General features: G+C 53.6%; 1 protein-coding gene across 1 annotated transcript in view; it reads right to left on the bottom strand.

Moving 5' to 3' along the window:
• Nucleotides 1–7813: 7813 nt before the first annotated feature.
• ZMYND8 (zinc finger MYND-type containing 8) overlaps nucleotides 7814–12053 on the bottom strand; it is a 112889-nt gene continuing 108649 nt past the window's right edge. The window contains exon 23 of the mRNA XM_054723784.1: nucleotides 7814–7997. Within this exon, the coding sequence (XP_054579759.1) occupies nucleotides 7858–7997 (140 nt within the window). The 3' untranslated portion in view covers nucleotides 7814–7857. The remainder of the gene's footprint in view (nucleotides 7998–12053) is intronic.

The following is a 12053-nucleotide window of genomic DNA, read 5'->3' as shown; positions in this document are numbered from 1 at the left end:
GATGCACAAATCTATTCTAACATGTTTAATTTACAAAGAAAGCATGTCTATGTCTACTTTCCTCTCCAATTTGTTCCTCTGGTTTCTATTCTCTGCCTGGCCCTGGGAGCAGTCTGTAATTCCCACTACCCTATATCTACCTCTGCCTGTTTTTGTGTGGTTTTTCTTTATATGTACTCTTTCTTCATATTTTCTATTGATTTCAGAGAGAAGGGAGAGAGAGAGAGAGAGAGAGAGATGGAAGCATCAATGATGAGAGAGAATCATTGATCGGCTGGCTGCCTCCTGCATGAAACCCGGGCGTGTGCCCTGACCAGGAATCAAACCATGACCTCTTGGTCCATAGGTCAATGCTCAACCACTGAGCCACACCAGTCGGGCAGTACCTCTGTCTGTTTTGTCCACCACTGTCCCCAGCACATGAAACTGCCCAGCTGAGACTGAGTACCTAATTAAGAATGAGTGAGTGAGTGAGTGAGTGGCTTTTATACAAAAGCTTCTCCTGTAGTGACAAAGGTATAGTAATGATTAAGAGCAGGCATTTTTTGTGTGTCATCAGACTGGGGTCAAGTTCAGCTTCTGCCACTAAATAGCTGTGTGACCTCAGGCAGCTTTCTCCATCTCTGGGCCTGATGTCATCCGCTGCAAAAAGCAGGTTGTTCGATGCCCTGTACGTAAACTGCCTGAACTATAGAAGATGCTGCGTAAACGAACTTCCCTTCTTCTTCCGTTTATCAAGGTGAACCAAGGTCAGTGCTGGGTTGTTTTAACAAGCTGTCTCGTGCCCCACGGCCTGGCCTTGGGCTATACGCTGGGCCAGGCAGACAACGGTTTCCCATTAACACCATGTCCTGGGCCAGATGGCAAAGCCAAAGGTTTAATCCCCGGCCACATCTCTGGGTGAGAACTGGCTTGTTGGACATCCAGCCGGCCCTCCTCCTCCTGCTGCGCTTTCCTGAACTGGTGAGGCTAGAAAACAAACTGCCCCGCAGACTCCCTTACAGCCAGGATCTGGAGCAGGTGCGGCCCACCAGCCAGCTGCGGTCACAGAGGCTGTCCTAGGTACTGAGGTCAGTGGGGAGAAAGGGGCACGTGCCTGCCGGTGCTGACCAGAGCAAAGCTGGCGGGCGAGGGCCGACCCTCTCCTGTGGGAACAGCACCAACCCCAACCCACTGGTGACTCAGTCCCGCAGTGTGGCTTTCTCGATCTTCCCAGGGATTCTGTAAATACCTACTCATCCTGTGTCAATCAGACCCAATCAGGGACGCAGCCAGATCTGGCCCAGGTGTTTGGGGTAAGTACTACCTGATGGGCATTGGACCTTACCCCGTGGTGGGAGGAGCTGGGGAAGGGAAGGTCTGAAAGGGGGCAGAGGGAGTCAGCAGCCGTGCATTCTGAAGAGCCATGAGGCGCGTCCTGCCACCCGAGTGAGTCTGCGGAGGGGCACCGGTAGGTAAATCAATGGGGAGCCGTCACTTCTGCAGCCAAGCACCCAGGGGTGGGCCAGGCACTGGAGTCCAGGAGCCAAGCAGACCTGGACGCAGCGCGGAGGACAGCAAGGGCCAGGGAGCCTGCCGCCGCGGCTGCAGCTGTCTGCCTGCCGCCAGGGTTAGCCACCGTGACCTGGCAAGAAGAGAGGCTGCTGCTGAAACTGGACCACCAAGGGGGCCGGGCTGCCTGTCACTATGTGAGCCAATTCAACAGAGACCGGGTGGGATCATATAGGAGCATTTATTCCAATAATGCCAGCAGCATGAGAGAGCAGCAGGTCACCCACGAAAATCCCCTCTGCACCCCTCCCCCATAACCATAAGCCAGCTGTTCATATGGGGTACAAGGGCAAAGGTTACGTGGGGAAGTGGGCAAAAGGGATAAGAATGGGTATAATGGTTACAGATTACAAGCAACGTGGGCTGGGGGTTTGCAAAGGGCAGGGGACATCCGGGACTCCATTGTTTCCTTTCCTCAACAAGGTTATTCTTTCCATGGTAACAGGCACCTCCGGATGGAGCGGATGAGCAGCATCTCCGGGGGAGTTCCCAGGTCCCCCGTACACCTCCCCGCCAGGTTAGAATATGCTTTCTTTAATCGGAACAAAACAGTCACAGTTAACAGAGCATGATTAATATTTATTATGAGTATTTCTTACAACTAATAGCTAGTCCCAAGAATTCTATTTCTGCCCCTAACACTGCTTCCTATCCACCTTCAAAAATCTCACACAAGTTGCTCTTTTGGTCAATTCTAACTTAGAACCATTCGAGGAAAGGGATTCTGGGAAATGTAGTTCCCAACCTAGCCAAAGGTACAGATTACACCCCTGTGGGCTTACCAAACCCTTCTGCTCTAACTGGCTGTGTGAATTCTGCTCTCTACGACTGACCTGACTGACAGAAACTTTGGACAGTTCTGCAGTGGGTGCTATCAATGTTTCTGTCAACCCAAGGCCTTTTGTTTGGACAATTCCCCACCTCAGGAGTCTGCACCAGAAGCAGGCAGAGTCTCACATTTCCAGCCTCCCTTGCAGTTGGACTGTAAGCACGTGACCTACGCTCAACCAATCAGATAGACCAAGATGGTATCCAGGTTCAGCCAATTAAATATCTCAGGTACTTAGACTCAATTATCAGATACACCCACGTGGAACCTAGGTTTAACTCAGTGGTCGGCAAACTCATTAGTCAACAGAGCCAAGTATCAACAGTACAACGACTGAAATTTCTTTTGAGAGCCAAATGTTTTCAACTTGAACTATATAGGTAGGTACATTGTTATTAACTTAATTAGGGTACTCCTAAGCTGGCCTTTGCTAAAAACGTCCTCAATCTGATTGAGGCATGTGGCTCTCGAGCCGCGGTTTGCCGACCACTGGTTTAACCAACGCAGATACACCCATCTCACCTCCCACCTCAGCCAGCCCGCTGCCTCTCTGAGCTCCTCAGCCCCACCCCCACCCCTGAGCCCTCCATCCTGGCCTCACTGGCCTACCTTCTCTTCCTGAAAGATGCCAGGTTCCCGCCTCAGGCCTTTTACTCCTGCTCTTCCTTCTACCTGGGTTGTTCTTCCAACCAGGTTAGTAGCTCTCAGTTATGGCTGCCCATTAGGGTCACCTGAGCAGCTTTGCAAGGTGCAGATGCCCAAGCCCCAGAGAGACGGTTGTCATTATTCAGGGAAGTGGCATCTGGGCATTTTTGGTTGGTTTTATATCTCCCCAGGTGCTTCTAATGTTCAGCCAGAGTTTAGAATCGCTGCCCTAGCAATCCCGGCTCTGTCCCCACCTCTTCAGTTTTTGCTCACAGGCAGCTTCTCGGGCCGTGGGCAATCACACCATCGGACTCCCTCTCACCCTGCTTATTTACCACCAGTGCATCTACCCCCCCCCCCCTCTTTAGATGCACATCTGACGGCTTCCCAATGAGAATACCAGGCGGGTAAGGGCAGAGGCCGCAGCTGTTTTGCTCAGCACTTGTCTCCAGTACTTGGCTCGCACGGAGAGCCCTGAATGAACGACTTGAGCCCACTTTTCTCCTTGCTCCCGCGCTCTCTGGGGCTGCACTTCTGCATAGTGGCCACCAGGTGGCGAGAGGACTTAATTGCATTCAAGATCACCCCTAGACCATCCTGGCCGGTCCCGGTCCCTGCCTGGCCATTGCTAAGAGAAAAGAGCAAGGACCATGGCAGAGCCCATGGTGCCCTCCCTCCTCTCCTCATTCATGGAGTCAGAGACATGGGGCATCTGGAAACACTGGACCCAGACTAAAGTCAGAGGAAGAAGGGCCCACCGTCCTGTCTGGGTCATCCAAGTCCTTCCCCTCTTATCTGCCCACTCCTGACCCTCCCGTGCAGCCACTTGGGATGAGTCCCAGGCGCCCCTCACTGTTCCCCTGCCCATCTGCATACCATCAACTGAGGGCTGTGACAGGCGTTGTCCTTCCCACATGCAGGGCCGCACTAGAATGAGGAGAACCCCGGGAACAGCAGCCAAGCTTCAGGTGACAAAGAAGGGGGGACGGGACAGAAGAGTGTGTATCAAATGCTGCCACTTGTGCACAGACAGGGGGAGGAAGCGTCCTCTGCGCTGGTTTGCAAATGCGGGCTCAGGGATGCACAGGAAGGAGGCCGGGTGGCTGGGCGGGACTGACACAGGGCCCTCTTCGAGGCATATGACTGTGTTACCTAGTGAAGTCAATAGGAAAAGTGAAATGCAACCATTTATTGGAAAATAACCGTTTCTCCGCTTTCTTGTGTAGGAAGCTGTGGCCGGGGTGGGAAGGGCTGGAGTCGGGTGAGGTTAGGGGGCACAGCAGTCAAGGAGACGGTAAGCTTTGACCAGGGATCAGAGGCCGAGGCTGCCCGGCCGGTGTGGCTCAGTGGATTGAGTGTCCTATGTGTACCAAGAGGCCGCCGGTCTGATTCCCGGTCAGGGCACCTGCCCAGGTTGCAGGATCGATCCCCAGTAAGGGGTGTGCAGGAGACAGCAGGTGGACATTTCTCATGATGTTTCTCTCTCTCTCCCTTCCTCTCTAAAAATCAGTAAAAACTTATTTTTAAGGAGTCTGACACAGAGGATAACAGGGCTATGGGTGGGGAGTGGCTACAGAGGTGTCATCTGAAAGATGACCTGGAGAGTAACACGGAAGGGTGCGCCAGGCAAGGGCCCAGAGACGAGAAAGGTGAGCTGAAAGAGGACAGTGGGGTGACTGTGCCTTCCCCTCTCACAGCCTCGGCCTCTCCCCCAAAATGGGGCTGTGCCACCTGCTCTGTGGTCTTCGGGATAAAACGAGATAATCCCGGGAAGGTGCACATCCAAGCCCAATAAAAGGAAACTAAACATTTTTTAAGTTAAAAAATGACAAGAAGACCCCACCTACAGAAAGAGCAGTTCAACAGTTCCGTTAGATTTCACGAGCTCTGCAGCCTTGAGCTAGTCACTTACTGGGCCTGTTTGTACAAGGGCCAGTGGGAGGTCACATCAGATAGCAAACAGCCCTTTTTGGTTTGACTCGTGACCAAGGGAAAATCACAGCCCACTGTGGGAAGGCCTCGGACCCCTCACTCACAAACAGCAGCCTCCCTGCCTCTCATTCATCTAAGCCACACAGGCCTCCTTGCTATTCATTAAGCACATCAAGTTCACACGTGCCCCAGGCCCTTTGCACTTGCCGGCTCACTCTGTCTGGAATGCTCACCCACTTTCTCATCCCACAGCCAGCCCTTCCTTCAGGACTCAGGTCAAATGTCCCCTCCCCAAGAGAGGCTCCTGAGTGGTAAGAGCTAGTGAAGCCACCTTCATCCCTTGGTCCTGCTCTAAACCAGCGGTCGCCAACCAGTGGTCCGCGGATCACTGGTGGTGCGTGAGGTCCGAAAGTTTGGCAGCCGCTGCTCTAAAATATCCCATCTTGTACTAACTCAGTGCTCGGCAAACTCATTAGTCAACAGAGCCAAATATCAACAGTACGATTGAAATTTCTTTTGAGAGCCAAATTTTTTCAACTTAAACTTCTTCTAACGCCACTTCTTCAAAATAGACTTGCCCAGGCCGTGGTATTTTGTGGAAGAGCCACACTCAAGGGGCCAAAGAGCCGCTTGTGGCTCGCGAGCCGCAGTTTGCCGACCACGGTACTAACCTATCAGGTGATCACCTCCCAAGTGTCTAATCACTATGCTTTACACCTGAAACTAACATAATTGTGATATCAACTGCAATTGAAAAAGAATTTTTTTGTGTTTTTTTAAATACATTTTTATTGATTTCAGAGAGGGAGAGGGAGAGATAGAAACATTAATGAGAAGAATCATTGATCGGCTGCCTCCTGCACGCCCCCTACTGGGGATCATGCCTGCAACCTGGGCACGTGCCCTTGACCAGAATCCAACCCTTTAGTCCACAGGCTGACGCTCTATCCACTGGGCCAGACCAGCGAGGGCAAGAAATTATTTTAAAATCCCTGTTCAGTTCCTTTCACAGCAAATGGCCTGGAGGCCAAACGCAGCCCGTTCTCTGATTTTGTATAGCCTGTGAGCTGTGACTAATGTTTGTATTTTTAAACTGTTGGGGGAAAAAATGTATCACGCGTGAAAATCCAACGACCGGGGAATTCATCGACGGGGTGGGCCGGGACAGTGCTGAAGCCTCGAGCCGCCCACTCAGCTCTGAGGGAGGCCTCCGTCCTGGCCAGGGAAGAACTCCCTCCCCACCCCCCGCCCGCCCCACTGCTCTTCTGAGACTGACCCAGGATTTCCCGTGCTTCACGTCTCTGTCCAAAACACGGAAGGAACCGGCGAGGGGCCCTTTGATGTGCCCACTGCCGTGGAGACGTGCTCGGCCGCTCACGGCCTGGCCTCCTGTGTTCGTCCCGCAAACGGGACGTGGCCATCCAGACCCAGGGGAAAACTGCAAACTCGAGGACGACCGAGCCGTTTTTCCAAAAACAGTTTAATTTTAAAAAGGTGAAGAATCTGAAAAAAGTGGGGAGCAGGGGAGGAACCCAAAAGAGCCTACCGCGTTGTGAGTCTACTGGCTCAGTCACAAAGAAACACCATCGTCAAAAAAGATATTTAAGTTTAATACAAATTTTATACAAAGAAAATGTGAAAAAATACTTCCATATGCTAAAAGCAATTATGCTTCACAAATAAGGCCAGCTAGGCTATTTCCTCTTGATAACTGCAATTCACACGTGTTCCTTCTCTCCCGTTTCCTTCTATGACTCCCCTTTTTATTTCTTCTCTAACGCGCGTAAACTAGCTGGAAACTGTACAGTTCGCCTCCTCTTACCAACAATGAAGAGAAAGTACACGAGACTAAAATGTACAACGAGATGGACTGGAATGATATCGTACAATAAATTTCCTCATATACATACGTCCCCCTCTGCTTTGCTCGATGCTTTTTTGTTTCACACAACATACAGAACGGAGCTACAGCGTTCGTAGTGTAACCGACAGCATGGCGGGCGTGTCCTCTCACACTGCCTGGGTTTCATGCTTAACATAAAAAACGTCAAGTTCCATCGTATAAATACTACAGACATGCTTCATCCCAGACTCGGATGTCCTCTGCGTGCGCCCTGCCTCGGTCCTCGCTTCCGCCAGGCACAGGACCTCGCCCCGAGCGCACACGTGTGCTGACAGCGGCCGCCCACGAAGCGAAGACTTCTCTTGGTTTCAAGGACTCGAAACGCCCGGGGTTCTCCTCTCCTGCGCTGGCCGAGCGGGGTTTCTGCTTCTCTTGTAAACGAGGACACGGGGTTTTCCCTTCCAGGAGCAGAGTCGTCGCCCAGGTCACGGAACAGAAGCTAGCTCCTGCCCGCATCCTCCGGGTCCAGAGAGCTCGATCGGATGAAACAGGAGCGCGGTGTCGGGGAGGGCCGGTGGCGTGACGGGATGTGCCCGCGACGGCAGAGTCTGTGCGGGAACTCACGACCCTGTGGGCCGCCTCCAGGCGGACGGGCCACGGACGGGCCGCGGACGACCCCTTCTCCAACGCCAGAACGTCCTTTGTGGTGGTTGGGTGTGTTTCTCTAACTGCCTTTCTTTTTCCTTTTTTTCTTTTTATAAGTTAAAGTCCATACAAATATAAAAAGGGGGAGGTACTCTAAGTTCAGTGACATCCACAAATTGTACATTATTTACATCTAAAGCGGAAGTTCAGGTGGGTGACCGGTCCTCGGAGCTAGTGCTGGACGTGTGTAGTGTGGGACCCTCCGTGGGAAGAAAGGCCACGTCTGTGCGGGGCCTCGAGTCCGGAGGGGGTGGGCCTCCCGAGGCCTCACGGCTCTGCGCCGTCCCCCGGCGGCCCGGGCTCTGCGCTCTTCTTCCTCCGCGGGGCGGACGGCTTGGGGCGCGGCGTGTCCCTAGTCCCAGAAGGCGTCCAGCCGAGACTCTTTCGGGATGAGGCTCTTCGAACTGGCGCTGCTGGTGTGCTCGGAGCGCGACGATCCTCGCTTCTCATCGCCGCCGCTCCAGCCCCCGGACTTGCTGCCCCGGGCATGGTCTGGGGAGGAAAAGCAACAGAGAGAAAGGCTCAGCACTCCCCGCCACCTGCCCCGCACCCCTCTCCGCCCGCACAGCACCGCGGGGCCAACACTGCACCCCGCTCCCGGGAGCGGGTGGGTCTGCCGAGCACCAAGGCAGACGACGCATCTCCTTAGGATGTCACAGAGCTGGCTGGAAAGACAGGAGGGTGTCGTGCTCACAGAGAATGAAGGTGAGAGAGGACATGGCCAGGGAAGGCCTTTCGGGTGCGGTGCCCCTAACTGGCCAACCTCAGGCACAGGAAAAGGCACCCACCAAGTGTGACGTGCGATCTACCGACTTCACATCAAGTTTCTTTGATCACTTTATAGGAAACTCGAGAAACAGACTGATACCAAACCACCCAGAGGAGCAGATTGTAGAGGAGGAGGAATGTGGACCAGAACGGCCAAGGCCAGCTGGGAGCACAGACCACTGGCCCCAGGAAGGACAAGCCGGACGGAGGGAGGGTCACCACAGAGTGCGGAGCCAGTCAGACCTGAGACAGCTTCAAGGACCACAAGGCGCGTGAGAAACGAGGAGCCGCAGAGGCAGACGAGTACCTGTAACGCCGTCCCACGGTCCAGGCGGGCGGGCTCGCTGGACAGGCGCCTACGAGCCTGGCAGCCAGCACTCGGTCCTGCACACCTGAGCTCTTTTACCGGCTCCGACAGACAGACCGGAGCAAAGCTTTTTACAATTCCTCGAGGGGCGGGGTGGTACTAGCTGACTGAAAGACGTCAACTTCAAGTTCAGAGACAGAAATCGCAACGAGGGAGGAGGGGGCCGTGTCATTGGGGGGCGGGGGGTGATGCTGTTGATCACCTGGCTAGGCGTGAGCTGTTCTGGAAGGTCGGGAAGAGAACTGGGCAGGATCTCCAAGGTGAGTCCTCACAGAGGAGCTCCCTCCTCACTGCATCACGGACCCTCAGGGCAGCATTCTGCAGAGCGGGGTCGGGGCGGCCTTTTTTATTTTTTTTTTTTTTAATTTTTTCAACTAGTTTACATTCAATATTATTTTGTATTAGTTTAGGGTGTACAGCATAGGGCAGTGATGGGCAACCTTTTGAGCTTGTGTGTCAAACTTCGCCAAAAAACTGAGCTTAACTCGGGAAGTGTGTCACTTTGAGGAAAAAACTAACTCCAAGACTCTAGTCGCAAATGTTTTATCCTCAGGGCAGCAAATGTTTCATCCTCGGCATGCGGTCGCGTGTCATCAGAAATGGCTACGCGTTGTCAGTGCTGACACGCGTGTCATAGGTTCGCCATCACTGACATAGGGGTTAGACGATCATAAACTTTACAAAGTGACCCCCCTGACACCATACACAGTCATTAACCATATCACTGACTATATTTCCTATGCTGTACATTATGTCCCTCAGACTATTTTGTAACGACCAATCGGCACTTCTCTAGGGCCAGCTCCACCTTAACAGCCCTGACTCTGCCTCTCCGTAGCCTTCTGCCCGATTTGCATTGCCTACATCAAGCACGTCAAACGCGCTGCCCGGGGGCGCATGCCTCTTTATTTGGCTGGTGTTAGCCTGTGAGTTTGACATGCGTGGCCTACACCATCAGTCCTTCTGGAAGGACTCTGGGGAGCGCTGTGGCTGGTCATCACCGAACGTGAGAAAACCCTGCAGCCATGCCGTAAGCCACATCAAGTCCCCCTGCTGGGGGGGGGGGGGGGGGGGGGGACGCAGAAGGAATGGGTGCAGGGCTGAGCCAGGACAGCACCTGTGGGGCCTACCCCTCACATGGACAGGGTGTGGCACGAGCGGGTACGGCCAATCACTGAAGGGGAGGATCGGTGTTAACCTGGGGCCTTTTATGAAAAGAGCGAGGATGTCCCCTCGAGAAGCCAAACCATACGCTCTGGCCGTTTCAATGGCCACCAGAGGCCCTGTTACATACAAGCCAAAGCAAGACCCATCACTCAAAAGAACCGAAGAGGATACACCCCCACAGAGGCACACCCACCCGGCCTTCGCGTGCCAGGAGGGAGCCTGGGCAGCTCCGGGGGGCGGGGTCATACTTACACTTCCGGGCCGGGTAGGTGGGGTGCGGCTGGTGGTCGGTGGCGGTTGGGGCAGAGGCAGGTTGTTGCTAACTGAAGAGATAGCACAGGCATCCTCAGAGTCTATCCGCTCAAATCCACGCCCCCACGTGCTCACCAGTGCTGGCCCTCGTTAGGCCACTGCTCTTAGCACTGCTTCTCCACTTCGTGGCTCACAGGAGACTAAAGCTTTTTAAAAATGCCTATTAAACCATCAGCAGGATCGCCGGACACAGCACGGCATTACAGGTGGAAATAAGATATGCACGACATCAAAGCAACTCTGGAAGCCACAGATCCTCAGCATCTGAAAGCAAACTCCTCGGAACATGAACTCTGCCAACTGCCTAACTCGGCCAAGGAAACAGGCGCCAGACCCCAGCATGGTGGGAGGCGGCACCAGGCAATGCCGATTGCTGAGGGCAAGTAGTAGCTAATCCACGGCACGGAGGACACAGAGCAGGGAGGAGGGAGGCGATGAAGGGGCACAGGGGGCGGTGGGCTGAGGATGGGGCTACAGACGCGCTGTCCAGTGAGCCACAGTCTCAGCTCCGATGGTAGGACACCAACCAATCACGTCGGAAATTGAAGAGTCAAAAATGAGTGACATGAAAGGGGTCTCCATAAAATAACTGAGAACGGCTAAGAGCTTGTTAGGAAATGGCTGGAGACACGATCAAGGAGGAAACAGCAGCTCCAGGAACAAGCAAGGCCGCCCAGGAGCGGAATCGTAATCCCAGCACACACATGCCGAGACCGAGGGGACGGCCCCCGACACAAACACAGGTGCGTGCATCTCAATCCCAACGGGCCCACAGCCTCCAGCGGGAAGACAACTGCAGTTACAGAGCAGCCGTTCTCAACCTCGACGAAGGCGAGTCGGAGCAGAGAAGACGGGAGTCCGGACAGGATGGGGTAGAAGTGAGGGGGGAGACGGGCCACCGGGGGACAGGGCAGGGCTGCCTCGAGCTGGCAGAATAGGAACCAGAGGGTAAGACTTGTATCTGACCAGGGAACTCAGAGACATAAAATAGTGGCAAGTCGCTTGGGATGAAATGGGGAGATGTCATCTATGATCCTAACTCTCATCTCTCTCTTTTTTCTTTTTAAGTTAAGTTCTTTATTGTTTAAAGCATTACATGAGTCTCCTTTTTCCCCCATTGGCCTCTTCCCGGCCGCCCCCACCCCCCAGCACAGGCCCTCACCCCCCTACTGTGTCCACTGGTTATGCTCATATGCATGCATACGAGTCCTTTGGTTGATCTCTTACCCCCCCAACCCCGCCTTCCCTCATAGGTTGGACAGTCTGTTTGATGCTTCGTCTCTGGTTCTGTTTTTTGTTCATCAGTTTGTGTTGTTCATTATAGTCCACAAATGCCTACCTCTCGTCTTTTAAAGCTGGAAATCAATGAGCGATTTCTAAAGATAAAGTCCAGAAACAGAGTGTAGGGAAGGACATTATTTACAAATAAGGAGGTGAGTTCCACATGCATCACACACAGCAGTGAGGCTGGGACTGGGCATCGATTCTCCCCGTCCGGTCTTATTTCCTCTGATTATATGCACGTAACGCCTTAGTCACATTTTTCAACTTAAGAGACAACAGGCCCGTGCCCACCCCAGGGAAGCTCAGACCCCCTACTAAACCTCTCTCCCTTCCAATCAGGCTCCTCCCTCCTCTTACCATCCTGGTACCAGATGCCTAAAAGAGCTCAGAAACCCAGCGTTCTACTGAGCCCACTGCCCTCCACGAGATTTCACCTGCATTGTCCCCGACAGCAAGGCTGGCAGAAGCTCAGTCAGACGTACGAGGAAGTCAAAGGGGAACTGTCTGTCTTGCTCACCACTGAACCCCCAGCCCTAGCGCTGCGCCTGGCCCCAGAGACACTCCGCAAACTCTGTGTGCCTCAACCTTCCGCAAAAAGTCCAGTGCTACACACCCTCCAGGAATCCAAAGTAGAATTGGGGGGGGGGGGG

The sequence above is a fragment of the Eptesicus fuscus genome, chromosome 12, assembly GCF_027574615.1.
Source record: "Eptesicus fuscus isolate TK198812 chromosome 12, DD_ASM_mEF_20220401, whole genome shotgun sequence".
Lineage (NCBI taxonomy): Eukaryota > Metazoa > Chordata > Mammalia > Chiroptera > Vespertilionidae > Eptesicus > Eptesicus fuscus.
The sequence above is the reverse complement of the archived record's forward strand: the minus strand, read 5'-3'. Positions and strand labels throughout refer to the sequence as shown.